Source organism: Pundamilia nyererei, unplaced genomic scaffold (genome assembly GCF_000239375.1).
Source record: "Pundamilia nyererei isolate P.nyererei 1_Seehausen unplaced genomic scaffold, PunNye1.0 scaffold00078, whole genome shotgun sequence".
Lineage (NCBI taxonomy): Eukaryota > Metazoa > Chordata > Actinopteri > Cichliformes > Cichlidae > Pundamilia > Pundamilia nyererei.
Genome location: NW_005187479.1, coordinates 2,433,068 through 2,458,491, shown reverse-complemented (window position 1 = coordinate 2,458,491; position 25,424 = coordinate 2,433,068). Strand labels below are relative to the sequence as shown.

The following is a 25,424-nucleotide window of genomic DNA, read 5'->3' as shown; positions in this document are numbered from 1 at the left end:
TAAGGATCCCACGGCTGCTCATGCGCGTGCGTCATACGCTGTCACTGGTGTGGAGCCTGTCAGACAGCTGCAGCCAACTCGCTCGCTCGCTCGCGGCATGTGGAGCAGGGCTGAGCGAGGAGGGAGGAAGGGGTGGAGGGGTTGTCCGTTTGACCAACATCGATTTGAGCGGAGGTAGTCGACACTCGTGGACGAGCCTTTACCGCGGTGGCAACGTCGGTGTGACAGCTCCCCTTCGCAGCGAGGGAGAGAATGAGAATAGTGGATGTAGTTTGTACAGCGCGGCAACAGAGAAGTCACTTCAAAAGGTGAGCAGAGACAGCTTTAGCGTCCCTGACACACTGTGTTGTCTTCTCCATCTGATTAGCGCTTGTAACGAAACGACCCGTTTGTCTTTTCCTGTCCTGTTATGTTTTCACAACTTGCGCAATCAGCTAGAGATCAGTAAATGAACCCCTGTTCACTCGTTTTAAAACTAGTCGCACGTGCAGGGCTGTTAGAAAGCGCTCGTGTTAACCGTTAATGGAAGTGAAGGTTTGTGCTCGTGAATGTTTTGGTTTTTTTTTTTAGGGAACAGATACGGTTTATGGTGAGAGAAGTTGGCTAACTTCGCAAACCCTCTGTGGTTAAGAGAAGTGTAGGAGCGGTATTCATTTTTGGGAATTTCTGATTTTGCATCACTCTCACGCGCTTTCCAGCTGTTAAATTACGTGTTAACCGTGACAAGACAAGTGTTTAAGAACAGGGAAGATGACTCTGTGTCCTTAATTATCTGGCGTTTCACCCGAACACCACTAGTCTGGGGTTTTTTCTCACGAAGCAAAGACATTTCTTAATCAGTTTCGCTCTTACCATCTTTAAGTTCCGCATTGTGTTAATGTATGCTTCGCAGGTAGTAGAGAGAAGTGTCAAAATCGGGAACTATAGTTGTGTTCGACACAATGTCCTGTCGTTTTATGTCCGAAAAGCGACATAGTTTTTTAACTGGAGCCAGCTGGGGTTTACTCTGAATATCCCACCACTCAGAAAGCAGACTCCAGCATCCGAAAGTAGGCCAGTAGCTGGTCTGTATGTCATGCTACACCGTGTTTGGCCCCCCCTCTGGAAGGTTAATGGTAGTCTGGCTGGTTCAAATGTGGAGTGGGGGGAGGTTACAGACAGACAGACTCAAGCGAAAGATGTCCAGCAGCTCTAGCTCTCCTGTGTAGGATTGCAGACTCATATTACAGATGTGCATATTGCTAATGTGCACATTACCTCTTTAATTTAAATATGTACTTGGTAATAGCATGAGAAGTATTGTACAGGCGTATTAAGTCAGTGCTATATTAGGTTTTCATACACACACTTCACACTTCACAGCTGTGTTTTTTTAAAGATGCTGCTTTCTGTTCATATCAGAAAGGTGTTTCTATGTTTTTGCTTCTTGTTGTGAGAACCCCACCCATACATCACAATTTCCTGCCTCTTTAATTATCTCCTGCATCTGTTCCTAATTATTTTAGTTAAGAACTGATTTCATTTGGTTTATGTTGTAAAGCTTTTCAGATAGCAATAAATCAAGTCCCAATAAGTCAACCACCCTTTAATATTAGATTTTCCCTTATGAGAAAAATAAATCTGTAAATCTGTGTGCACTTACAGATAGGGCATGGCATTTTCAAAAATGAATATTACGTGGATCTCATCGTTTTCAAACCGTCAATTTGATCTAGAGTCCAACAGCACATGATGACTTTAGGATATGTGTGTGAGTAAAACTTTTCCCTTTAAACATTGTTCTGACTGCAAGCAGGATGTCAGCCACATGTGAGGCAGAGCATGTGAGCCCTTATTTTATTATCCTTGTCTTTTTTTCCTAATGACTCACTAGAATTTGCCTTTTTTAGAACACTGATGTGTTCATTAAGCTTTTATAAATTTGCTGTTTTATATCCCTGCTTAGCAGACTTAAAAGCAATTATGTAGTATGTTCTGCGGTATTATAGATAATAAGTAAATCCCTTGGTTAGCACTTGGAGGAAAGGATCATAATTGGCTTTAGTCAAATAAACCATAAACACAGACGCTTTCTTTTTTTTTACTCTGATACAACATTTACGTCTGTTTATGGTTCACATGTTCGTTTTCAGCCAGGAGTTTGCATTGTTTTCTGTTGGGATAATATTATTACAGCAGAGAAGCAACAATAGTCTTTTTGTTGGTCTGAATGGCGGCTTTATGATAGATTCCAAAGGCTTACAAATGGGCCAGTGTCACAAAAAGCACCGAATAGTGAAGCCTTTTGCCAGCCTTTTAAAGAAAGAAGAAAAAGAAACACTTTACCCCAATAGTGTAACCCGTGAAAGGTTTTCAGTGGCCTTGTCACATGATTAAACCACCTACAGGTAATCTCTGATCATCTTGTTGCAATGTAATCGTGGTCAGAGCTGGGGAGGTGTACCATATCGCGTGTGGGGGCTTAGTAGTATAGGCTATAGCTATGTTTATGAAAAGTTGTTCCGAGGCACACTTGAGGCAAGTCCAGGTGTTGGTCTGTTTTTATCAACCAACAAAATAATGTCTAATTTTTTGTTTTTCTTTTATTTACTGTATTGTGCTTAAAGCTGTCCGGCCTATTTCAAATGAGAGCTACATCAGAACCAGAAGCAGCAACACTGCTTGTTGATCTGTATGAAAATGTCTCGCACATTGTGTTGTGGGCCATGCTAGGTCGAGATGTCACAAATGGGCTGGTCAAAATCCCTTCATCTGACAGTATTATTCAATCATAATCTATGGTAGGGTAGATGTCACAGAAGCTATTTTGGACAGAAATGAGTAAGATTTTCCTCAAAATATTTCAATATCCCCAGCCATTAGTATTCTACATTTTTCTTTTCAGGGTGACAAGATCCTGGAGTTTGTGTCACCATGCATTGCGTAATAGACCTTTGCACACCCTGAATAGCTTTTCTGTGTTTTTACAGGCTATATACAGACAAACATAGTCACACTCACACCTACATACAACTTGCGTTCCTCATTTGCCAAACCTGTGCTTGCACTCCTAGAAAGAACTTGAAAACTCTGCACAGAAAAGCCAAAGTCATCCAGTGGATTGGAACTTAATAGTATAGTCTGTGAATATCTCAGAATAGTGGGGCATTTATGATGCTTTTATGAAGACTGCGATTGTTAGCACCTTTTAAAATTATATTAATACACAAGGATGATCATATTAAGAAGGCAGTTATAGGAGGGCAAATAGATGATAGATACCAGTGTAATAAGATTACTTTACACTATTATAATCCTAAAGTCTCAAATACAGCATTTTAGCATTTGATCAGTATGTTACTTTATCACAATCATGGTGCAAGAAACTAGGTTTCTGCGAGAACTCATTTTGACAGTTGCATGAGCTAGTTTGTCTATAAATGATCCCAATTCTTTTTCCCACACTCCGTCATTAGTGAAATTGAGGTCACACCACTGTTGAGATTGTAAATTGTCACTCAAGCTGAAAACTGCTACACCCATGAGGACACGAGTGGTCGGTTCATGGGATAATAGCTGAAATCTTTGTTTGTTTGTTTTTTGACATTTGTAGAATGGCTAAAACGGACCATCTTGGAATTTCCCCTCTATGATTGGCTCTGTTTGTGTCTTTTCTAGATGCCACTTTAAATTAGTTTTTGCCCCAAATACTTAACCTCGTTTTGCTGAACTGCTTTAAGTGTCCTTCCAGTGTATGCTGTCCCCCTTCCATAATCCTCTCTTTCTGTCCTTGTAAACAACATTAAAACTGACCGAATCACACGCGCCGTGTGTAACGGTAAGCCTGGCATTTTTTCTTTTTTCTCTTCAGCTTTTGACTTTGGCCGTGGTCGGCTCTTCCTCATTGGGTAACATCCTCTCTTTGTGTTCACCTTCTTGAATTATTTAATCTGTTTGGCTTTCCAAAACCTAGCACTGTGCTGTGGTGGGCAAAATATAATGGTTTGTAAAGAGTGGAAGCTGTATCAGAGGTTATGTTTGAACTTAGTAATGTGACCTGAGCGTTTGCTCTTAATTTAGTGAAGGACGCTTGTTGTGCAGCAAGATGCTTTTGTAAATGGTTAAATATGAGATCTGTCTATCATCTGCATGATTTAAGCATTGCTTTTTTTTAAACCTGTTTTTCTCTGTTTATTAGTCATTCAGCTTCACGTATGAGTTTACTAACATTACCACAACAGTAGTTATTTAAAGTGTGGATATACGTTGGGTTTTGGTTTTTTTTCTAGCTACACCGCTTATGTTGTGACTGTGTCTTTCTTAAGATGAGGATCCATTTATGAGAATGTGGCTTTCTCTGCAGGATCTGAGGTTTTGTGTTTATGAATATTCTTCCCTTGACATTCTTGTCCTCCTCATACCACTCCTCAAAAAATTGCTTGCACTCTGGGAAACAGGCCTGCGATGGGCTTGCTTCTCTAGCATCTAAAACTTTGTGTGGTCATTGTTATAATTAGACCCCCCCTTCCTGCTCTCAAGCCACAGTAATGAACAGAGACTGCTTTCAGTCTGAGTGATACAAGGTGAGGTGAGCCCTCTTCCTCCTGTTCCATCTTGTTTTTTTCTTTGTCATGAAAGGAAAAAGGGCACATTTGGATGGTGAGTAATGTTGGTATAATCTATGTTCTGTGTGGCTCTCTCTGGAAAAATGATAAGGCAGAGGGACATGGGTAATATAGAGTGCAGCAGGACAAAAAAAGTCCTTAGGGACAGCAAGCTATTCTGAGCCTTTGTGCTTTTTCTCAGTCCCTGAGCTCTGGATGTTTCCCCCTGGGCCACAACGTCTGTGTCTGTATTTTCTATGCATAAACACTACAAAAAAGTGAGTGAGATGGGGCGGCGGGGGAAAGGGCCCAGACAGTAAGGAAGACAGGGAATCTTTTGTTAAGGAGACCATAGCTTCTCAAAAGTAAGATTTTCTCTAAGTGGCCTAAGGTGGGTGGTATTATTCTTGTCTCAAATTGTCCTTTGAATTCCTAGTATGGACTTGCTGTTTGCTTCAGCTCAGTCAAGAAAAGATTTAGTACACAGTTTATTTTACTTTGCTATGAGTCAGTAGCCACTATGAGCAAGCCTTGAGAAAAATGCTACTGGCATGGGCACGGTGAAACAAATGGCTCTTGTCCATGCACCATCACACCTGCCAAACATGTTTTATTATGGAGCCATATATAGAAGCTGTTGATGATACTGAGATATCTGAGCTTGTTTTTTATATTAATGTGATCATATTTTGAGCATGTTAAAACGGGGCTTCTAAAAATATGACTTGGTAGCTAAATGTCCATTATATTGTACTTAGGAAAAATTCTCTCTGATTAACTCACCTTGAGTATACAATAATCTTGTTTCAGCTGCTTTGGTCTTGCTTTAATGGAGGTTTCATAACTTTATTTTTTTAGAGGCAAAAATAGTCACTGTTGTGTTTGTTGTAATAATGATTCCTGTTCTCTAAGTAGGTTCTAAGCTTTCTATGACATTCCTCATCTCTTAATAGTGCTCTCAGTTGGCCTCTATTACCATCTAATTTGACCCTGGATGATCATCTTTCTTCGCCCCTGCTTAAAGTAGGGAGGGCACCTCGTGGCCGTTGCTGTCTGTCTGCTTTTTCCAGCTCTTTTTCTGCTTCTCTTGGACACATCCGTGCTTACATGCATACACTGTGTGTCTGACACCCATTACAAAACTGGAGCTCTGTTGCCATCTGGGACTTGAGCGTTCTTCATGTGGAAATTAAAGCCATGTGGTTGCTTGTAAGCTTCCCTTCTCTGAACTAGAATGACATACTTGTTCTTCACAGCCGCCACAAAGCTACACCACTGAGCTAATGTAATGACAGGGGAAATGGAATGCACCACAGGACATTCTTTCAATTTAATTGTCATAAATTGTTCTGCTAATGACTGTAGTAATTAATACGATTATAAACTTAAGCAACAGATGTATAATTCCACCATATTCTTAATTTGAATTGCTTTTTCATTTGATGTAGGGAAGTGAGAAACCCTTGATAAAGCATCAGATTTAGATCATTTACATCTTAGTCGTGACTCATTAAAAATGTGTTTGTCTTTGACACTTCATGCTTATTAGTACCCTGACAGTGAGGTTGTAAGATCCTCTGCAGGAACAGTGGTGGTTTACAGTACATGTTTATAATAAAATATGCATCTGAAGAGTGAGTGTGAGAGTTTACTCTGCAAGGTAACCAGGCTGAGGTGGTGCATGGTTCAAGCTTGTCTGATCTGAGTGTCCTTTGGCTGACCATGCAGCGCTGACTAATCGTGTGCTCAAAAGAACGAAACATCTGGCGTCTTTTGCTTTGCGTCGCCATCAGCAGTGAGGTTAGTGTTTTGAGTGACAGCCACATAAAATACATTAACGTAAAAATTTGATATTAATAACAATATTAATATCGGATATTAACAACGAATCTGACCTTCGGGATTCAAGTCAACTTTTTTCCAGTATTTCCAAATTTGACCTCAGCTCGTCTCCCTTGTGTTTTTGCCCTTGTGCTGGTACAAACTGTCTGAGGTAGTTTGACTTGAAGGCTTCAGTTCAAGATATCAACCCACATGCACATATTGCAAATATGTCATCGTGTCTCTATCTAAATAGGAGTCTAGCGCTTGTGGTTAGTTTCCATGGCCCTACGGTAAGTTATTGCCAGACTACTTGTAATCCCAAGCTTTCATTCTTACTTGGCGCTTGTATAATCCTCTGTCTTAAATCGGAATCCGCTCGGATTAAGATTGATTATAAGCCAAAAGAGAGATGATCAGAAACCAAGGGAAACAGAAATATGTTTAAATAACATTTGAGAATTGTGTTCTGTTTCCTGTGAGATTAAATATATCTTTTAGTTTTTGAACCGCAGTTAGCTGATAGAACTATAAATGGCCTTTTGGTTTTCAGTGCGGAGAGCTGTTTAAAAGTGTGCTACCAGTAAGTCTTTGAAATAAAGCTACTTGGCTTAATTTTTTTCCTTGCAAAAGCCAGGGTGGTTATGGCTTTATCCATGACATTTTAGAGTATGTGAGCAACATTTAGAGATAGGAAATGTTAGTGATAAATCAGTAAAGGAAGTTTTGACTGCCGCATCACGGCATCACCGCTGAAGACCTTGTAATTAGCTGACTGTGACTCAGAATGCTTTGCAAGCTCTTTGTGGTTACAACTGTGCACTGTGAGCTTATATATGTGAGCCTAATTTAGAGCCCTATGTCATAACAGGAAATGATGTCATCTAAGCCTTAGTTTCTACCCTGTTAGCAACATGGTTGTCAAAACGTAGCCATACAGTTGTTTGTTTTGTTTTTCTTCTTCTGAATGTTCAGCCGTGTTAACCATCTCAAATTCCAGCTTACTGTTTGCTCACTATCTTCTCACTATCTCAAGCGGCCGATTTTGTTTCTTTCAAACACATAACCTTTATTCATTCCTTCTGTTTTCTACACAGTTAGACAAACGACACATCCCTGTTCATATTAACTCCCCCAGGTGTGATATTCGTGTGAGGTTTCTCCCACTTGGTGACCTTCTCAGTTGCTTAATCAGATTTTCCATTGAGCTTCCATCTGTTGACACCCTGATCCCGACCACAAGTAACCACCTTCGTGTTCACCACTTAAAAAGGGCAGTAAAGTAAATTACTTTGATGCAGCCACGGATGTAGCCTCAGCTGTTTTCTCTTGTATTTTGCTTATGAGTCATAAGCAAATCACCAGTTGTATTAGTGTGATATGATCTTACTTCTCGGATGAGAGGTGAAACGTCTTCAGAAAACTTAAAGAAGTCCGGTCGCTTTTCTTTCCAAGCTCCTTAGATTACTTTGACCTGGATGACTGAGAACCTACACAGACAGATCAACTGCAGTTTTACTGAAATCTTTCTTGCTGATCACACAGTCCAAGTCTGAAAGAGTTGAAATATTTGTTTAATGGCTGGAGGAAGAAGAATTTTGTCCCACTCTTTCTGTAGTTTTCCTTGAACCTGTTATTGAAGGAGTGGCAGTCACTAGTTTCCTTTTCTTCCTGGCTCAAAAACAATGCTATCAGCAGTGTGGAGACTCAACACAGGAAGAAAGCATCTGAGACCTAATGATGAAGCCCGACAGATGCTTTAATTATTTATTTATTTATTTTTTAAAGAAATTCCCTCAGCAAACAGGACTTTTAAAAAGTAAAATTCCATTGTACAAAGCATAATGAAATGTTATACATATTCGGAGTGTGTATATATATATTTTATACATTTACAACTTACATTTATAAACATGTGAAAATGCAGTAAAGCAATCTTCACTTTGATGACCATAAGGGTTAAAGTTGTTGGCATATAAATCAATTAACTCCTCATGCATTTGAATTAGGTTTCACGGGCAGTACCATTAAAGCTGAACTCATAATAACAGAGCACGTTCTCTTGGCATAACCTTGCTTACACATCCGTGTTGTGTGACGTTCCTACTAAGTCATTGCATTAAAATAAGATTAGTCCTCGATATTCACTTAAATTCAGTGCATGTCTTAGAAGAGAAACATAAATTAAACTTTTGATAATTGTGAAAATACAATTAAATCAAGAGGGCTTAAAAATTCGATTAATTAAGAAAAACAATTATGTAGCTTTACAATGTGGTGCCATGACACTCCACACATCAGCTCCGATGTTAAAAAACATTGTGTGCATAGTTAAAGTATTCAGTGCAATTCAGTTTTATTTATATAGCACCAGATCACAACAATAGTTGCCTTAACGTGCTCAGCTTTTTATTAATTTATTTCTTTACGACTTATTTAGCCTATGATAAATACACTAGTAAGACCACATTATCTGATCATGTGATATAGGTAAGATAAGACTTTGGTTACCGAGCTCACCTCACAGACGGTTTACACAGCTGTTCAGAAAGTATGCTGATGCCATCAAAACCCTGAAATGGCTCAAGCTGAGGTGGATGAGAAAAGGGAAATTTTGAAAAGGAAAGCAAAGAGCAACAGAGTCCATTTGTTCAGAGGTCTGGTTTCACTGAGCACCTGTTTCTACTGTGGCAAACCTCTTCCATTATTAGGCCTAATTGTAGGAGAGTCCCAAGAAGTGCTCATATTTCAGCAGCACTGGATACCTTTTTATGTGTGTGGGAAGACACCTGAGAAACAAATTGCATCCTGAACTTGTACGTTTTGTGAATTGTAGATCGCTTCAAATGCAATGTCTCCTGTCAGCACAATGAGTAAGGGTCTGCAGGGAAAAGTTAAAGGGTCTTTGTGTGAGATGACAGGTGCATTCACACCTGTTGCTGCTTGGCATGCTACGAAAGATCTACTGCCCGAGGTTTCTGTTGGCTGCATGTGTCGAGAATCAGTATAACATAGTATTATTCCAAAGAGCTTACTTATTATACTAATTTCCTGTGTAACCTTTTTAAAACAAACACTCTTCAAAAAGTCAATGTGAAGAATTGCATTGGACAATACCATGCAAGCTAATTCAGACAGCCAACTCTAACTGCACTGCGTCATAAACATGTAACATGCCTCATCCGTTATATTCCATATTTAAATTTCGAAATTTCCTACTCGCTCTGACATGTCAGTGCCGCTGCTGCGCTGCATTGCTTCGTGCTGTTTCAAGCCCTCTACCAACTCCAGCATACACTCATAGGCTGTTTACCCCACAATTTCTGTATGTGTCATATTTTTATGGAGGGATCTCGTTAAGTTTAATGCAAGGAGATTGTAGCAGTTTTATGTTACAGTTATCTCTTTTACATTCAAGCAACATTTTATATCATGGATCAAGTGTGTAATTATCCTACCATACCAATCAGCAGTAAATCAATATTTACCTCAATATTAGGTCAATATTCTTCCACATGCCCAATGTATATGCCAATGCATTGGCATATACACAGGCTAAGAGAGATTACTCTCTTAATCTATTTCTGTGTGTTTTCTTCTAGATTTTGACATGAAGAAGGACATAGACACATTAATAGCAGAAGAACGGGCTGAAATCATCTCTAAATATGACAAGGTAGGTGTTTACAGGAAAACCTGTGACTGTGAACATTTCCATAGTGACCAATTTGTGGTTACACTTAGAATATTTTTGCAAAGCATAATGCATTTGTAGAGGTGTAGCCACAGAAGATTGTCACGTTTCATTTGGAGGATACTAGACAGATCAGCATTCACACGCTCCCTACCTTTGCATGGGCTAAGTCTCAATTGCATCTGTCAGGAAGGCAGAACATCATCAGAAAATGTCAAGGCATGTGCTCATGTCTCAGGCTCCTAATTTAAAATGTAGTGCACTGACTCGCAGGGTTTAAAGAGGAAAATAATGGATCTGTCCAAATATGCATGATTTGAACTGTTTGTGTTTCAGGGCAGGCAGGAGGGTGTCAGTATTGATCCGTGGGAGGATGCTGACTACAGCATTTATAAAATCACAGACCGCTTTGGCTTCCTGCAGTAAGTACATTTGAAGCTTTGGTCTCTACCTTGCACTCTTTTAAATTTGTGCACATTCCCTTGCATTGAATTGGTCCCATCGTTCTGTCTATGCTACTTCTCAGATTATGATGATTTTTTTTATCATTATAAAATGTAGATTACTCTCTTAATCTACCGCTTTGATACATATTGTGTATTCCTGCCCTTCTCCAGTGAGGAAGAGCTTCCAACACCAAGTGTGCTTGAAGAAAAGGTATGAACATTTTAACGTATAGCTACTTCATATTTTTACCATATTTTTACCTTTTTCAAGTGATCTATTTATGTCCGACTCTCACATGCACTGAACCACATGTTGTTTTGTCTTTCTTCTCTCCAGCAAAAGCAGCAGGAGCTCGAGCGAGTTGAGAAATGGCTGAAGATGGTGAAGAAATGGGACAAATACAAGAGCAGTGAAAAGGTCGATAGTCACCCATCAACATTCAGACACCAACATGTCTTAATTTAGCCCATGCTTCCTTTTTTCTGCTTGGCTATCTGATGTACTATTTCTGTTTCTTTTTATAATCTGTTTTCCATTCCTCTTTTAAGCACAGCTCACTCCTTTATCCATCTCCTCTTACCAGACTATCGTGAGGAGATGGATAAAAAAAAAAAAAACAAGTACATGAGTGTATGAGATGAATCCGTGTCAATCAAGAGAGCTAAAAGGCGTACACCTCAAGAAGCATTCAAACGTGACGCTGTCCCTCTGTCTGTTTTTGCCGCCTCATGAAGAGCCTGTGTTCATGTGTTTCTGTCACATCTGTTTCAGCTGGCGAAGCGTGTATATAAAGGTATTCCTCTCCAACTTAGAGGACAAGCTTGGGCCTTGCTTTTAGACATAGAGAAGGTGAAACAAGATGGTAAATATGAGGTAAGCTATTAAAATTGTTGGCAATTTTCTATGATTTTGAGAAACTGTGTCCTGGTTTTTACACACAGAAATGTCATTCCCCTGTTATCCAGAAAATGAAGCAGCAGGCTCGTAACTTCTCCACAGAAATTAAGCAGATAGACTTGGATGTTAACAGAACCTTCAGGAACCACATCATGTTCATGGATCGCTTTGGAGTCAAGTGAGTTCTTAGCTTCACTCAGGAGGAAGCTGAAGTATTTCATTGTATCCACATGTAACACATTATACACACATACAAACTGTTAAACCTTGGTTGTTTTTTTTGTTTTTTGTTTTTTTTTTTGTTACAAGTGGCCTTGTCAGGTATTTTTGTTTTGTTTTGTCAGGTCACATGTCCAGGTTTCCCCTGACAGAGGTTCCTGCAGGGTGTGACCTCTGACCTAAACGTTGCAGTAGCCCTGTCCCCTCCCCACTTACACACGCACTCACACAGTGCCATGCACACACACACACAAAACCAAAGATGTGGTTTCCTCCTCTCTGCATTTTATTAGCCTTCCTGTCAGTGCGCAAAGCCCCACAGGAAATGGCATTATACAGAAATGTGCGCTGGCGTCACATGTACTGTAATACCACTGCAACAACAGAAACTTATATCACCAAATGTACACAGACTTACCTTCCAAACACTAAATACCTTCTTGTGTTTCTCATTGTATTTGCTTGGGGCAAGGCGCTGTTATGTGTTACTCTTCACTCTGAGTGTGTAACTGAGTGCTCTGTTTTTGCCCTTTGTAATGTACTTCCCCTCCAATTCAAAGCCACCGAGTCCAAATAGACCAAAACACCGCTCCATCCTGCCTGGCTGCCCACTCCTTCCCTGCAAGTCAGCAGCTGTCTCACACACACTGCGAAACTGACAGCTATTTAAAGCTCCTTTCCTGTCTCTGTCCCTGTCCATAAGACATCTGTTTACTATAGAAGCCTGTGGGGGCATTGTCCTATCTACATCTGCGTACATTAGATCTGTTACTATCCCTACGCCGTGTGCACGTTGTACACATTAGCCTACACACATTGGCTGCCTGTGTTCAAGGTCTGAAGCAGTTGTAATCAGATGTAATTTCTGGAACCATCTGTGGGGCTTTCCATATATGACAGCATATTTTCACATATCATGAACAAAATATATACTTCTCTATTTCACAAGGTCATTACGAAAAGAAAACCATAAAAGTTATCTTTTTGGTCTTTTTTTTTTTTTCTTCAGCCATAAAAGAAGTCCTGTCACACATTAAGACTTAAATGTGTAGCAACAATACTGAGGGTTGATTAAGCGACTGGGTGGATAAAATAATTGGTTCAATTGAACCGCTTTACTCCAACACAGCGTTTCAGTTTGTTTGGTTGTTTTAACTGGTGGCTTCTCTGTTCTCTCTCCAGGCAACAGGCGCTGTTTCACGTACTAGCTGCTTACTCTGTCTACAACACGGTGAGCAAATTTGTCCGTGTATCTGTGTCCGTACTTACGGTAACATTGTGTTGCATAATATGGAGGAGTCTTGTGTACACTAGCTGCACAGGAACAAGCAGCACATCCATCAAGAGTGTTAGTTTCTGTACAGTGGAAAACAGGCCGAGCTATCCAGACCCATCTGTTGTCACTCTTGTTTAAAGCCTTAGGAGAGATCTTTTATTTATGACTGGCTTGGCCTAATTGTACAGCAACACAGTGTAGCAGATAGACCGTTGTTCACACTATTAGACCAACTTCCCCTTTTGACAATATTTTAGCTTCAGGACAAGTATTAAGCCAATTCACTGTCTTTTGTTCTAAGATTTTATTCTGTCTTAATGTAAGAGGATGCCTTGTTTCCAGGTAAGCACAGCTTTTAGAAAAACAAACCTCACATCCTCATTTCTCATAGAAGCCAAGTTGGTTACTTTTCACTTAGCAGTCATCTAAACAGTGTCTCTGCACCAGTGTCTTTGAATCACAGTTGTGGATCTGAAGGCAGAGATAATGAGTTTTTCATGCATCTGCTTGAGGGTCTCAGTGTATTTTTCCAAGTGTTTCTCTTTGCATGGTGAAATTCAGAGTTTACACACATGCACAGAATCACCAGCACTCGTATGCATTTGTATCTTGTGTCTGAACACTTACATCTATCATTTGCATTCATATTGAACAGATTTTAATATTCCTACGCTTTTCAACTAGCAGAAATTTAGCAATAGACTTTTGAAGAGTATACCACACGCAGGCAAGCCAAAGTCTGTTTTTCTGATTGGTTTTTGTAGTCGATTCCTGTGTGGTAGAGGTGTTTGAGCCAGAGGAAATGGGCATGTGTCGTTCCCTTTTTCCTTTTTCCCCTCTTCTCACACACTGCTCAGAAGAAACTGGGTCAGTAGGAGAGCCAAGAGAGAAAAGGGAAGAGAGAGATGGAGGGGGGGAGGCATGTTTGTTCTTTTTGCCTATGTGATGGTAGTGAAGAATGTGGGGAATGTGTAGTTTAACCTCGCCATAACCCTAACTGTATTTATGCTTTTCTTCGGAAGGATATTCTGGTGTGTCCGTTGGTAGCTACACAATAAATCAGCCTTAATATGGACAAATACTAAGCATGTGTCTGTGTTTGCATGTATGTGCTTGCCAAGGGCTAGTTTAGTTTAAGTCACTGAATCATTGTGAAGTCATATTGTCAGTAATTGAAGCTGGATGCATGACATTACTGAGAGTCTTTGATTGGCTAGTGTACATATTTGTACAATCCAGGTTTGAAGTGCTGATAATACCAACACTACATCTTGTTGTGTACAGTAAAACTTCCAGAGTCTGTCTTCAGACCTCATAAGACATTCAGATGCTCTCTGTTCCCTCATTTCTTAGCCTGTGTGCGCGCGTGTGTGTGTGTGTGCTCTCTATTAAATTATGAATACTTCCTCTCATTTGCCCGTTCTGTTTAACTAAAGCCATTTCTGCTCCTGTCTTCCCCCAGGAGGTGAGCTACTGCCAGGGGATGAGTCAGATCGCTGCCATCTTGCTCATGTACCTGAATGAGGAGGATGCCTTCTGGGCTCTGTCCCAACTCCTTACCGACAACAAGCATTCCATGCACGGTGAGACAGAGATGGGAAACAGGAAAGCACAGCTAATTAATGTCTGGGAAGTAACTGTACTGTTTAAAACCAATTAAAAATATAAGGATGCTTTACTAACTTTAGTAATCGTTTTCTCTTTAATTTGTATATAATACATCTCTGCTATCGCCATACACAATTTATAGTCTGCTGACTAATTTTTTTCCCTCCCTGCTAGGGTTCTTCATCCCGGGATTTCCCAAGCTGCACCGTTTCCAGGCTCATCATGAGCTAATCCTGTCCAAAATGCTGCCTAAGCTCAAGAAACACCTGGTGAGTAGCAGACTGATGACTGATGCCTTCCATCCATCCTTCCATCCACAAGAGTAATTGAGCTCTTTGAAACCTTAGAAGTTCAGACTCATTTCAAACAATCAGGTCATTTCTCATTTTTTTGATTAATTCATGTTGCAAAGGACCGCACGTTGCAGATCTTAGATTCCAGGGTATTTGGAAAGTGAGATTTATAACTGAAAACAAATTCTAAGGCAGAGTTTCGCATTCATTCCTGCTCCACAGGACAAGGAGCAGATGACAACAGGGATTTACACCACAAAATGGTTTCTGCAGTGCTTCATTGAAAGAGTGAGTATTTGGATTTCCTCCAGATCTTCACTGTTTTTTCAGGGGGGTTATATCTAGTCCCATTAATGAGTGCTTCACAATGCTTTCTTTTACTTTCATTTTTAAATTAGAACTACACCTATGGCAGTTTTATTATGTTTTGATGAGACTGACTCTTAAATTAACAGACACCTTTCACCCTCACCCTGCGTTTATGGGACATCTACATATTGGAAGGGGAGAAGATGCTATCTGCTATGGCTTACACTATCCTCAAGTTACACAAAAGTGAGTATGAGGCTGTGCCATGCCGCGCTTTATCCCTAGATACGGCCGCGGCTGCTGTTGCTACACGAGTGAGTGTTACTGTGTGGATTACATCGCACGCTTCCTCTCGGTTGGCTGCTTCCTAACTGGATGGCTTACATAACAGAAGTAGTCGGTTGCTGTGGAGAAGAATCAAAAGCTGATTTTTCATTGGGTGGCATACTCTAGCACTGGCTCGGCACATTGGTTGATTTCTTGCAAAACAACTCTTTTAACAGGCCAATTCTTTACTTGGCATCTCTTTACTTGGTATCTTTAAACATTACATCTGAGCTTAACTACTCTTTTTAACAGTAACATTTCTATTCCTCACCTCATGGAGATTATCCTCATAGATTACTTTGCTCCTCCTTTGTCTGTATTGTGTGTGTAATCAGAGCGCCTGCAGAAACTTCAGTTAGAGGACCTGAGAGAATTTCTTCAGGAGCAGCTGGCTGCTTCTTTCTTCATGCCTGATGATGCTGTAGTTGAACAGTTGCAGACAGCAATGACTGAACTACGCAGTAAAAAGCTGGACCAGCCTCCTCCAGGTGCACCTATGTTCTTTTACAGGCCTCCCCCCCCCCATCCTAAGCTTCTTTGTCTACAGCGTTTGTCTTGTAATAACCCACAAATTCTGTTTCCTTTTTTAGCCAAGTCAGATGAGTTACCCAAGAAGCCTCTGGGTCAAGAGAGACCAGTTCTCCTTCTCCCATTGCAGCCTGACTCTTCTGTGGAGGTCAAAATAAGTCCGCAGTCTGAGAGCCAGCCCAGTACAGATACCCAGGAAACAGTTGGCATCACCCCACATCAGCCTCCCTCCCTTGAAGAGCCCCAGGAATCAAGAAGCCTCTCCAGGCCAAACACACCTAGTTTGCCTTCACCAGACCCTGTTGTGGTTCACACACAAGGGACACCATCTTCTCTGAGGCCTTGTCGAAATCCTCCGATCCCTCCAAAAGTAGGGGTAAGGAGAGATGTTAAGGAATTGTTCCCAGCAGTTAGTCAAGAGAGGGGCAACGAGGAAAACGAGACCTCAGTCACAGAGATCCAAGACGAACCTGTGGATTGGCCTCCACCCTATGAGCCCCCTCCCTTGGATATGCATACAGTGGAAGCTGAGGAGGAAATCATGGATCTCCCTGATCTACCACCTCCACCTTTCATTTTCCCTAACCAGATTGCCCAAATGCCACTGGGAGGTTGTTCGCCCCATCTGGGAGCTAGGACTGGCCCGGGTATCCAGCAGTGCTCTCACTCCCCCCGCTCAGCCTCACCACTGGTCAATCAAATTAAGCTATCCCCAAAACTATACCCTAAACCTCTGACATCACTTGACATTATGCAGAAAAAACCTTTGCCCTCAAAACCCTCCCCCAATCGTGCCTTCACAGATTCGTCTTCCTCTCCCAGAATTCCCCCAAAGCCAACCAAGTTCCCAGTCTCTCTATACGTCCCGGTATCTGCAGGAGATAGACGGCCTTCTAACACCTCACAGTATGACAACCTTTCGGAGGTTGATGAAGATGACCGTAATCTAGAAAGAGTGCTGAGCTCCACTCCTGAGGAAATTCCTAGCCTGCACAACAACCCGTCATACAACAGAGAATATGACCCTGCTGTGTACCCTCTGCCTCCACCTCCTGTCTACATGCATCACTCTGCTTCCCCTCCCTCACTATGTGCCCTTCCCAGTTTGCCACAAGAACCAGAATATGTAGGAGAGGGCAGTTGGGTGGAGGATCCTATCCTTGCCCCTCCTCCACCTAGTTTTGCCGACAGACTTAGTCCCCTCCAATGCACCACTGCCAGCTGTTCAGACCCGCACAAAGCCATGTCACCCGGTTATTCTAAGCCTTTCTCCAGGGGCCCCAGAGACCATTCTGCCTTCCCAGCACCGCTGTTGTACACCGGGTCACCTCCGACTCACTTAAGATCCTCAGGACAGTCAGAAGTAGGAGTAGCTTTGGTCCAGTCCAGTCCAGACTTTTGCAGGGTGCCTCAAAGTGGACATCAGTTGCCCAAGTCGGTGACATTTTAAAGTGTTATACAAATGTTACTGCTTGTCTAGTTTTCAAAGACATTTTCAAGGTGAAAGGCCAGTAAGTTTTAAATTTGTTGTGTGTGTGCGCTCGTGTGCTCATGTGCTCATGCTTCGTGTATTAGATTCTTGCACCTTCTTTTATGGGCAGTGGTGTCAAATTTGTATTTAAATTCTGTTGGCTGCACAGAAAAAGTGTTAACTTGCCTGCTCTTGTTGTCATGTGAGAAAATGAGGTTTCAGTTTTTTGGATTGTAATAAGAAATTTTCAGACTGTTTGTCCATACAACCTGCGCATTTCACCATTGGTTTGTTTCTCTCTGTTTAACAGTGTCCCAACAAAGTGTCTTAACCTTATCATTGTGCACTGAGGGTTGCAACTCTAACACAAGGGCTTTGAGGCTGCCAAATGAGACCTTGCAACCAAAGCCTGTACATTTATGCTGAATTTATATCAAACTGTGAGCAGGCTCACATATCTAACAGTATATCAAACTGTAATGAGAAACTGTTATTATTCTTTACAGAATTTTTAGGTCAGTACTTGATTTAAAAAAGGACCACTAATGCAGTGCACAGGCAAACCTTTCAGAGAGTTTAAAGCTGTATCCACCAGCAGCAATATGAAACGATGTGATACTTCTCTGCTTTAAATACTGAAGTTTATATCACATGAAGCCTGGTCAGGTCAGCTATTTCCCAGGCAGGTAGCAGTGGGTACTTTGTTTGTCTTTTTAATTTCTTTGTTTGGATGCTTTTGTTTTTCAAAGTAATAGTTCCAGTGTTATCTGTTTGTCTAATACTTGATCTCACAGCAATAATGTACTGTGTATATATACATGCATGTATCAAATTTAATTAAGGAAAGACTAAAATGAGGTTTTATTCCATCACATCAGCAGTTTCTCAGTAAAATTCATTGACACTTTCTTTGAGAGTAGCGCCATCTAGTGTTCAGTGGTAGAATAGATTCAAAGACCGAGATGCTTTTTGGGAAACTACTTCTGCTTGTTAATAGTTCTTCCTTTTATTCTTGGTTATGAATGTGCACATATTCAGAGACTTATACATGAGCAAATCCCATATCTCACTGTTTAAAACAGATATAAACCAGGAAGAAAAATTCATCTGAGTTTCTTCACATACTTTAGAGCTATTGGTGACTTTAGTGTTTTATTTAATTGCTATAAGGACTTTTTTTTTTTTTTGAGAAATGGAAGTTGAGCCATAATATAAAATACAAGGAACTACTGTATAGTCAAACATGTTTATGTTCTTACAATTATGACATTGTATGTAAACATCAGTTTTGGGTTTTGTTTTGTTTTTTTGCACTGACATTTGTTATTACAGACTTTGCTGTTCTTAATGGGGTTTTTTTTTATGGAATTACAAATTAGTGCTAAAGTCTTTGGTCTAGGTTTGCAGACTCACTGTACATTCTTGTCTAACAACTTGGACCTTAGCTCCCACACAAGTATATTTTGGCTTGCTGGAGTATTCTGTCATGTGACCTGCCCACCAATTGTGGATCAGTACTCCTTTTATGGATCTGTTTGGCATCAGTGAGATTTGGGCTCAGACCAAAGCTTTTGTGCAGTTATGCAACTATGAGTTTTATAAAGAGACAAACCCAGGTTATGTTCTTTTTTTTTTCTCTCCTCTTTTCTGCAAAGACAATTCACAACTGCTTTCAGATATTTATTGCACACCCCACAGTATCATATAGTGTATATACCTCAATATCAAGGTGCTTAAATTAGTTTTTTTATTTATTCCTTTACACAAAGTACATTAGGGCACAAGAGATTTAAATTTAGACCTTTAGAAGTTCCTTAATATTAAATATGAAAGAACATTCCAACATAATCCACTGATTCAACGCCAGCATCCTACAGTACCTATAGTATTCGTACTTCATATTTTATCTGCAGCCACCCTGATTTTTCTCCTGTTGGAATGGGTTAAACATACATTTTAGGTATAAGTGCACTCTTGCCTTCAACTTTGGTTGTTCTTGACAAAACAGTTAAAGGCTACAAGCGTCACAAGTTTATGTTTTTGCAGAAAGTTTCTGTACATTCATGTATCAAGTTATGACAAATTGTCATTTTTACCCAGACAAAATAAACGGCTTGTCATAGATGTGGTTACTGGGAACACAAAATGCTGTCTGTACATTGACAGTATTGACTGACTTGCTATACACTGAGGAGAATGGATGAACAAATGCTGTGATTAGGTTTATATAAATTCAAAATAGAAGTAACGCCTGTAACCTAAAAACCTTAGTGCAAGGAGAAACCACATGCAACCTCAGCACAGACACAGTCCACCCGCTGAGGACGGGGTAGTAAGTAGCACAGCTACGCCCACACCGCTCGTATCGTTCATATCCTAAGTTGAGCCATGAGGTTGGAAAGGGAGGTAACGCTGTTCCTTAGTTTGGAGTCTTCTTCCTGTCCCAGTGACACTCCAGCTAGGCGTGTGGAACCGTTTACTCCCATAATGCAGGGCAGACTGAGGAACACCTCTACAGCTATGCCACCCCAACCCTAAAGTAAACAGAAAAGGCTTTTTTTTAGAACAAGATAATCAATGACCTTTCCTACAATGCCCTGAAAGCATTACACACTCACACTCTCTCACATTATTTGAATTAGTTGCTTCAATAACAAGCCACTTAGTGTTGCTACCTGAGCAAGTGTGGAGACAGAGTGCACCTTCCTCTTATCTGTCAGGACACTATTTGTAATGTCGGCGATAGAAAGGCCCACCGACCATGACCGCTGGCCTCGATTTTTCATGATCTCAAAGGCTCTGCAGGCACAAATTAAAATAAACAATTTTTTAAAAAGAAAAATATTTACTTAATTGATCAAAAATGCACTTATAATATTTTACAGTTATTATAACATTTTGTTCAAAGTTATAATAATTCATTCCAGTACCTGTCTAACAGTGGTTTGGTAGAGCTGGATCCTTGGGCAATCTCAGGTGATGCACTGGAGTTCAACCCAGAGTTACTCATCACAGCAACTGTGAGACAAAAACAGAAACGTAATTGTTTGGGTGACTGGTGTTTTTTTCCAAGTCCTTAGAATAGAAAGAAAGTACAAGTTGAACCGGTAGTGCAGCATTACTGCTTATGGTTGAAATGGTTGAAATGGTTGGGGGGAAAAACACGTGAGGTGAATAAATGGGTTAAGACACATCTGTAAATGGAAAAACAGTCAGTGTACAGGTCAGGAACTCACTGAAGGAAAAAAAAACCAACAAATATTTAAATAGTCAGTCCGTCCTTTCTGGCTCACTTTTGTTATCTGAAAGTTCTCCTATGACCCAGGCTGGTTTGTGTGTGTTCAGGTTGATATCCATGACATGACTGAGTCGCTCCGAGTCCAGGTTACACCCTGCTCCAATCACATGTGTTGGAGGCAAGCCACTCTGCCTCCAAGCAACGTGGGTCATTATGTCCACTGGAGAGAGAGAGTGAGTGACCGTACGTTAGTTATATAATGAGCCGAGCAGTCAGTAGAAGGCGTGTCTGCTGCTGTTACCGACCTGGTTGTGATGCAATTAGCATCACTGCGCTAGGGCTGAGACGTGCCAGATTGGGAATTATTCCTCTGTACAAGTCAACGTTGGTCTGTACCACGGTGACATACGACTGTTCACTGCTCCATGCGTTTGCAGTCACCACGACCACCCTGGAGCCTGCAGAGGCTGAGATATCTAGCACAGCAGAGACAATGGTAATTAATTCCTGCAGACCTGTCACAGCAAAACTTGTAAAAGAAAAACACAAAGCTTAGGCATTGTTAATTCAGCAAACATTGACTGTGGCATTCCCATTCTTGTTCAAATGTTTTCTTTTTCCTCTTTCCTGATGAGTCATCAAATATGTTCTCTACACAAGCACAGTGCCAGTCCTCTCCCTTCTAATCAAACTGACATCACTGGTGACTCAGCAAAGAAGCATCTCTGGGTTATTTGATGGTGCAGTGTGACGTACCTCTGGATACTTCAACCTTTGGCAGACTGAAAATCTCCAGATCTGTACTGCCACCCTTGGTGGAACTCTCAGCGACATCAATGAAAACCAGTTTATCCACTTTACACTGGATGAAAAGCAAATAACAAGATAAACCACTTCTGAATAGTAAAATAGGAATTGCTAACATCTGAAGCTGGTGAAATAATAATTGTATGACATAACAGTTTATTTAAAAAAATACAATAAAATCAGGTGATTACCTTGGATAAAATGCTCATCACTGATGCCATTCCTAAATCTCCTCCCCCAATAACTGAGACTTTGTTGATTGGTTGATCGTGATGGCTGATTCCACCTGAAATTTAGTAAAGCCATCACTATGAACTACTTGTCTCATTAGTGATCATCAGTTATAATAAAACTATATATTAGGAGTTGCACCATCACTGATACGGAAATTGGAGACAAACGCCAGGAGCTCATGGGGATCTTTCTTGTCTGTTGTGGTCTTTGAGGACAATGGAGGGTCTTCCTGAAATTTGGTAACCATCTCATTCAGAAGACCCACCACAGATGACTTTGGCTGTTACAGAGGAAACGAAACAGCAACATTTCAGCACCATGTCCGCTTTTAATTTTAAATTTCAACCAGACAGTACAAGATCTTACATGATCCCAGTTGTGAAGGCCAGGTAGGTGGATACGTCCATGGGCATCAACGTGCTTGCCCTCTCTGATGACCATGTTAGAAGTGGGTTTCAAGTGGCATATGGGAGGAGTGAATGGGAAGGAGTCCAACAGCCACAGCTGAATGGGGAAGTTGTAGGAGCGACCTTTGGACAGAGACACCTCAGTCAGTACAAAATTATGACCTCATGCTCAAATTAGTGATGCTATTAAATTATACAACTCTTTCTATCAAAATTGGGAGGCAAGTGAGAAGAGTTTGGGTCAGCCATACCTTCATATTGGACCGGGATGGTGCCAGTTAATTTCAGAAGGTCTTTTTGGGTGCTGTCACTAAATGCTGAAATATCAGTAAAGATGGTATAAGTTTAATGTTCTTGTGTGCGAAGGTCAGCAGTAAATGGGTTTAATGTAAGAACTTACTGTATGTGCCTGTGGATAGCGTCATCCCAGGATAGATACGATTGATTTTCTCCAACTCCTCAACAGCAACATCACGAAATTTGTACTAATATCAGGGGGCAGAGAAGGAAGACTTAACTGTTTCGTATTTGGGTTATATATTACACACATGAGGTATATTGTACCACATCAGTTCTCTACAGATTTGGGTCATTACAGTAATCTTTTATTTACATTAATTTATTTGTGGCTGTAAGAACATTTGTCATCGTACATTTATTCTGACAACAAAACACCCAACAATTACTTTTATATTGACATTTTCTTGAAGGGTCCAACAGGTCATTGCGTATTGCTGTATTCCACACCTACAATGGAAATGCTCATTGGCACAAACAACAATAAGTGAAGCACAATAATACTGCAGTCTACGCAAAGTTAGACACGAGTAGAAAGCAGCTCAGTTTAGCACTTTTTAATTGCCCTTCCTGTCTCATTACTATTTTAAATAAGTTACCATTCTGTTCTTTTTTCCCGTCTCATTGCCATCCAGGTTTCTCTCAGACTTCAGTAACAGAGCTGGTTCGGCTAGTTAGTGAAGGGAGACAGCAGCTAACCTAGCCTGCTATACTACCCGGCAATTATGTTTTGAGTTTTAACTTAAGAGGATCTTTCGAAGCAGCTCGTAATAAATCACTAACCTTCGAAAGAATCCGCTGGATTTGCTCTGACGTGAGGTCCATCTATTAAAGCACGACTCCCCGAAATAAAATAAAAAAAATAATCCTCGTTTCTTTTGATTTCCACCAGACTGAGACTTTGCTTCCACTTGAACAAACTTCCGCAAACTTTAAGGAGTAGTCAGGCGACACAGGGAGACGGATCCCGCCCACTTGTGACATCAACTACGGCAAAGTGGCAGGTACAAAAAGATATGTAACGCCATTACCACACTGTATGAGCACAACCTTACATACTGACCATGCCAGTTTCTTTAAATAAAATAAACAAAAATACTCGACACAATTTAGGGAAGGAAATCGTTTTTGCTCTCTCTTCCACAGAAATACAAAGCAAAACATTGACTACCTGCTGCATTGCATTTGCAGTCCAAAAAAAGCTTTAGATTGTCATACTCTGAAAATGCAGACATAAAACTAAACAAAAGCCTTAATGCATTATTGTCAGTCAGATCCTTGCAAAGATAAAACACAAAGTATCAAATGGTAATGTCGTCTACATTTTACTGAGTTTACAATAAAAGTCTGGAAAAATATGCAACAACTTCGCCTCAAAAATAGCATGTCATCATTTATATAACATTTCATGTTAGCGTTTTGTTTTGTTTGTTTGTTTGTTTGTTTTTTAAAAAAGAGGAAAAAGAAAGAAGAAAGAAAGAAATCAATCACACTTTTCCATTACTGTAGTTGTTGATGCCAATCTTTTTTGTTTTTTAAACAGATGGGACTGTAGGTATCCCTGCACTCAGCAGGTAAAATAAATAAGAAAGGACAATGTGAGAACTTTAACCCTAGTGCCTGAATAATTTGTGCATATTGTCTTTTTTAAGCCTTCTTTTACTAAAATTCTTCCTCTCCAGTTTTCTTGAGATGCTGCTAGGTTTTATCTAATCTCAGGGAGAGAAGCAATGACAAAGCACCCAAAGTGGACAGTCACTGGGTTTTGTATATCCCTTTGTTGCATCTCTCAGCAAAATGAAGAAAATGATCTTATTTTATTCCTCTCAACAACAATGAGGCCTCAGTTCATTTTTTTCCTCTTGACGTTTTTTCTTTTCAGCTCTTCTTCCTCCCTTCTTTCCTCCTCCAGATCCTCCTGCACAGCCATTCTCAGGCTAAAGTGGCAAATCACAGAAATACAGAACAAAACATTACTTTGTATTTTTTTTTAAAGGAGTAGACCACTATGGACAAATGGCACACAGACAGAAAAAGAAACTGAGGTCCCCCCCCCCAAAAAAAATCTTATTACCTCCTAGCTTCTTCTTTCTGCAAATCTTTCCAGCTGCTCTCCATGAATTTTAGTGCATAGTCACTCTCATCTCTGTATCTGCAGAGGTTGAAAACAAATATAGAATTTGATTTTCAGTTCAATTAAATGGATTTTTCCTTACATCAGACCATGTAGTGACAAGCCTTACCTGCTTCGATCATAGCCAAAGATTTCCTTTATGTGCTTAGAAATTTCCTCCTGCACCTCACCTCCATCATCAATAAAATCATCCATTTCTGAGTCATACTCATCTTCCTCATCCTCATATTTCCTCTTGTATGCAGATGTGATAGGTGGCAGCATCGGTCCTGGATAATGAATATAGAAATTACTTTCAAAATGCGGCATATCAAATTTTTCCCTTTTCAATATAAACATAGTAGGGAGAAGACACTGAAATTATGTTTTGTCTGAGGTAGGTCGCAGCTCTGCGACACAATAATGAGGACAAAGGCTGTGAGTGTTGCTGACACTTCATTCAGTTGGGCAAACAAACCCTTTGCCCTGTAGCAGACTGTTGTGTTTTTTTCAGGCTGTTAGCAAATGTTAGCAATTTTAAATATAATATAATATAATAATTCTAGCCTATGCCGCTTAGGATTGCTGGAATTGATGCTTTTCCACACAGACCCCACCCTGCAATCCACACGGTCCAAACAATCCACAGTCAGTGTCCTGACACAGACACAATGTAACACCCCCCAGATGTCCCATGTTCATGCTCCAGTGGGTAAGAGCTGTTTTGCAGCAGTCAACACAATATTACGCTGATGGGTTTATTACTGTGTGCACAATGTATAATACAATTTCCTTTGTATTGTGTTGCTTGTGGGTTACGGGAAGTTGTTTTTTCCTCTCTCATATATATACACA

General features: G+C 40.4%; 3 protein-coding genes across 6 annotated transcripts in view; 1 reads left to right on the top strand and 2 right to left on the bottom strand.

Annotated features, from left to right (window-relative positions):
- Positions 1 to 244: 244 nt before the first annotated feature.
- Positions 245 to 19,597, top strand: LOC102211989 (TBC1 domain family member 3F). 2 transcript variants are annotated; one of them, XM_005737698.1, is made up of 14 exons: positions 245 to 308; positions 10,007 to 10,080; positions 10,435 to 10,520; positions 10,716 to 10,755; positions 10,882 to 10,962; positions 11,317 to 11,418; positions 11,511 to 11,620; positions 12,844 to 12,892; positions 14,400 to 14,520; positions 14,720 to 14,814; positions 15,061 to 15,126; positions 15,294 to 15,393; positions 15,810 to 15,962; positions 16,065 to 19,597. In XM_005737698.1, exons 2-14 carry the CDS (start codon positions 10,015 to 10,017, stop codon positions 17,450 to 17,452), a joined length of 2,457 nt encoding a protein of 818 aa, XP_005737755.1. In that variant the 5' UTR covers positions 245 to 308; positions 10,007 to 10,014; the 3' UTR covers positions 17,453 to 19,597. The 2 variants fall into 2 exon arrangements, with proteins under 2 accessions (XP_005737755.1, XP_005737756.1); XM_005737699.1 differs by lacking the exon at positions 245 to 308 and adding an exon at positions 3,768 to 3,817.
- On the bottom strand, positions 19,141 to 23,687 carry uevld (UEV and lactate/malate dehyrogenase domains). Of its 3 annotated transcripts, none has more exons than XM_005737701.2 (12): positions 22,846 to 23,687; positions 22,560 to 22,644; positions 22,411 to 22,476; positions 22,119 to 22,282; positions 21,891 to 22,032; positions 21,710 to 21,804; positions 21,468 to 21,573; positions 21,017 to 21,187; positions 20,767 to 20,931; positions 20,404 to 20,491; positions 20,149 to 20,272; positions 19,141 to 20,007 (listed from the first exon to the last, which is right to left on the bottom strand). In XM_005737701.2, the coding sequence occupies exons 1-12, from the start codon at positions 22,882 to 22,884 to the stop codon at positions 19,843 to 19,845; spliced, it is 1,410 nt and encodes a 469-aa protein (XP_005737758.1). In that variant the 5' UTR covers positions 22,885 to 23,687; the 3' UTR covers positions 19,141 to 19,842. The 3 variants fall into 3 exon arrangements, with proteins under 3 accessions (XP_005737758.1, XP_005737759.1, XP_005737757.1); XM_005737702.2 differs by having other exon boundaries at positions 23,056 to 23,687; XM_005737700.2 differs by having other exon boundaries at positions 23,240 to 23,687.
- Positions 23,688 to 23,757: 70 nt separating this feature from the next.
- Positions 23,758 to 25,424, bottom strand: part of spty2d1 (SPT2 chromatin protein domain containing 1) — a 5,970-nt gene continuing 4,303 nt past the window's right edge. The window contains exons 4-6 of the mRNA XM_005737722.2: positions 24,700 to 24,944; positions 24,531 to 24,608; positions 23,758 to 24,393 (exon numbers count right to left, since the gene is read on the bottom strand). Coding sequence (XP_005737779.1) covers positions 24,300 to 24,393; positions 24,531 to 24,608; positions 24,700 to 24,944 — 417 coding nt within the window. The 3' untranslated portion in view covers positions 23,758 to 24,299. The remainder of the gene's footprint in view (positions 24,394 to 24,530; positions 24,609 to 24,699; positions 24,945 to 25,424) is intronic.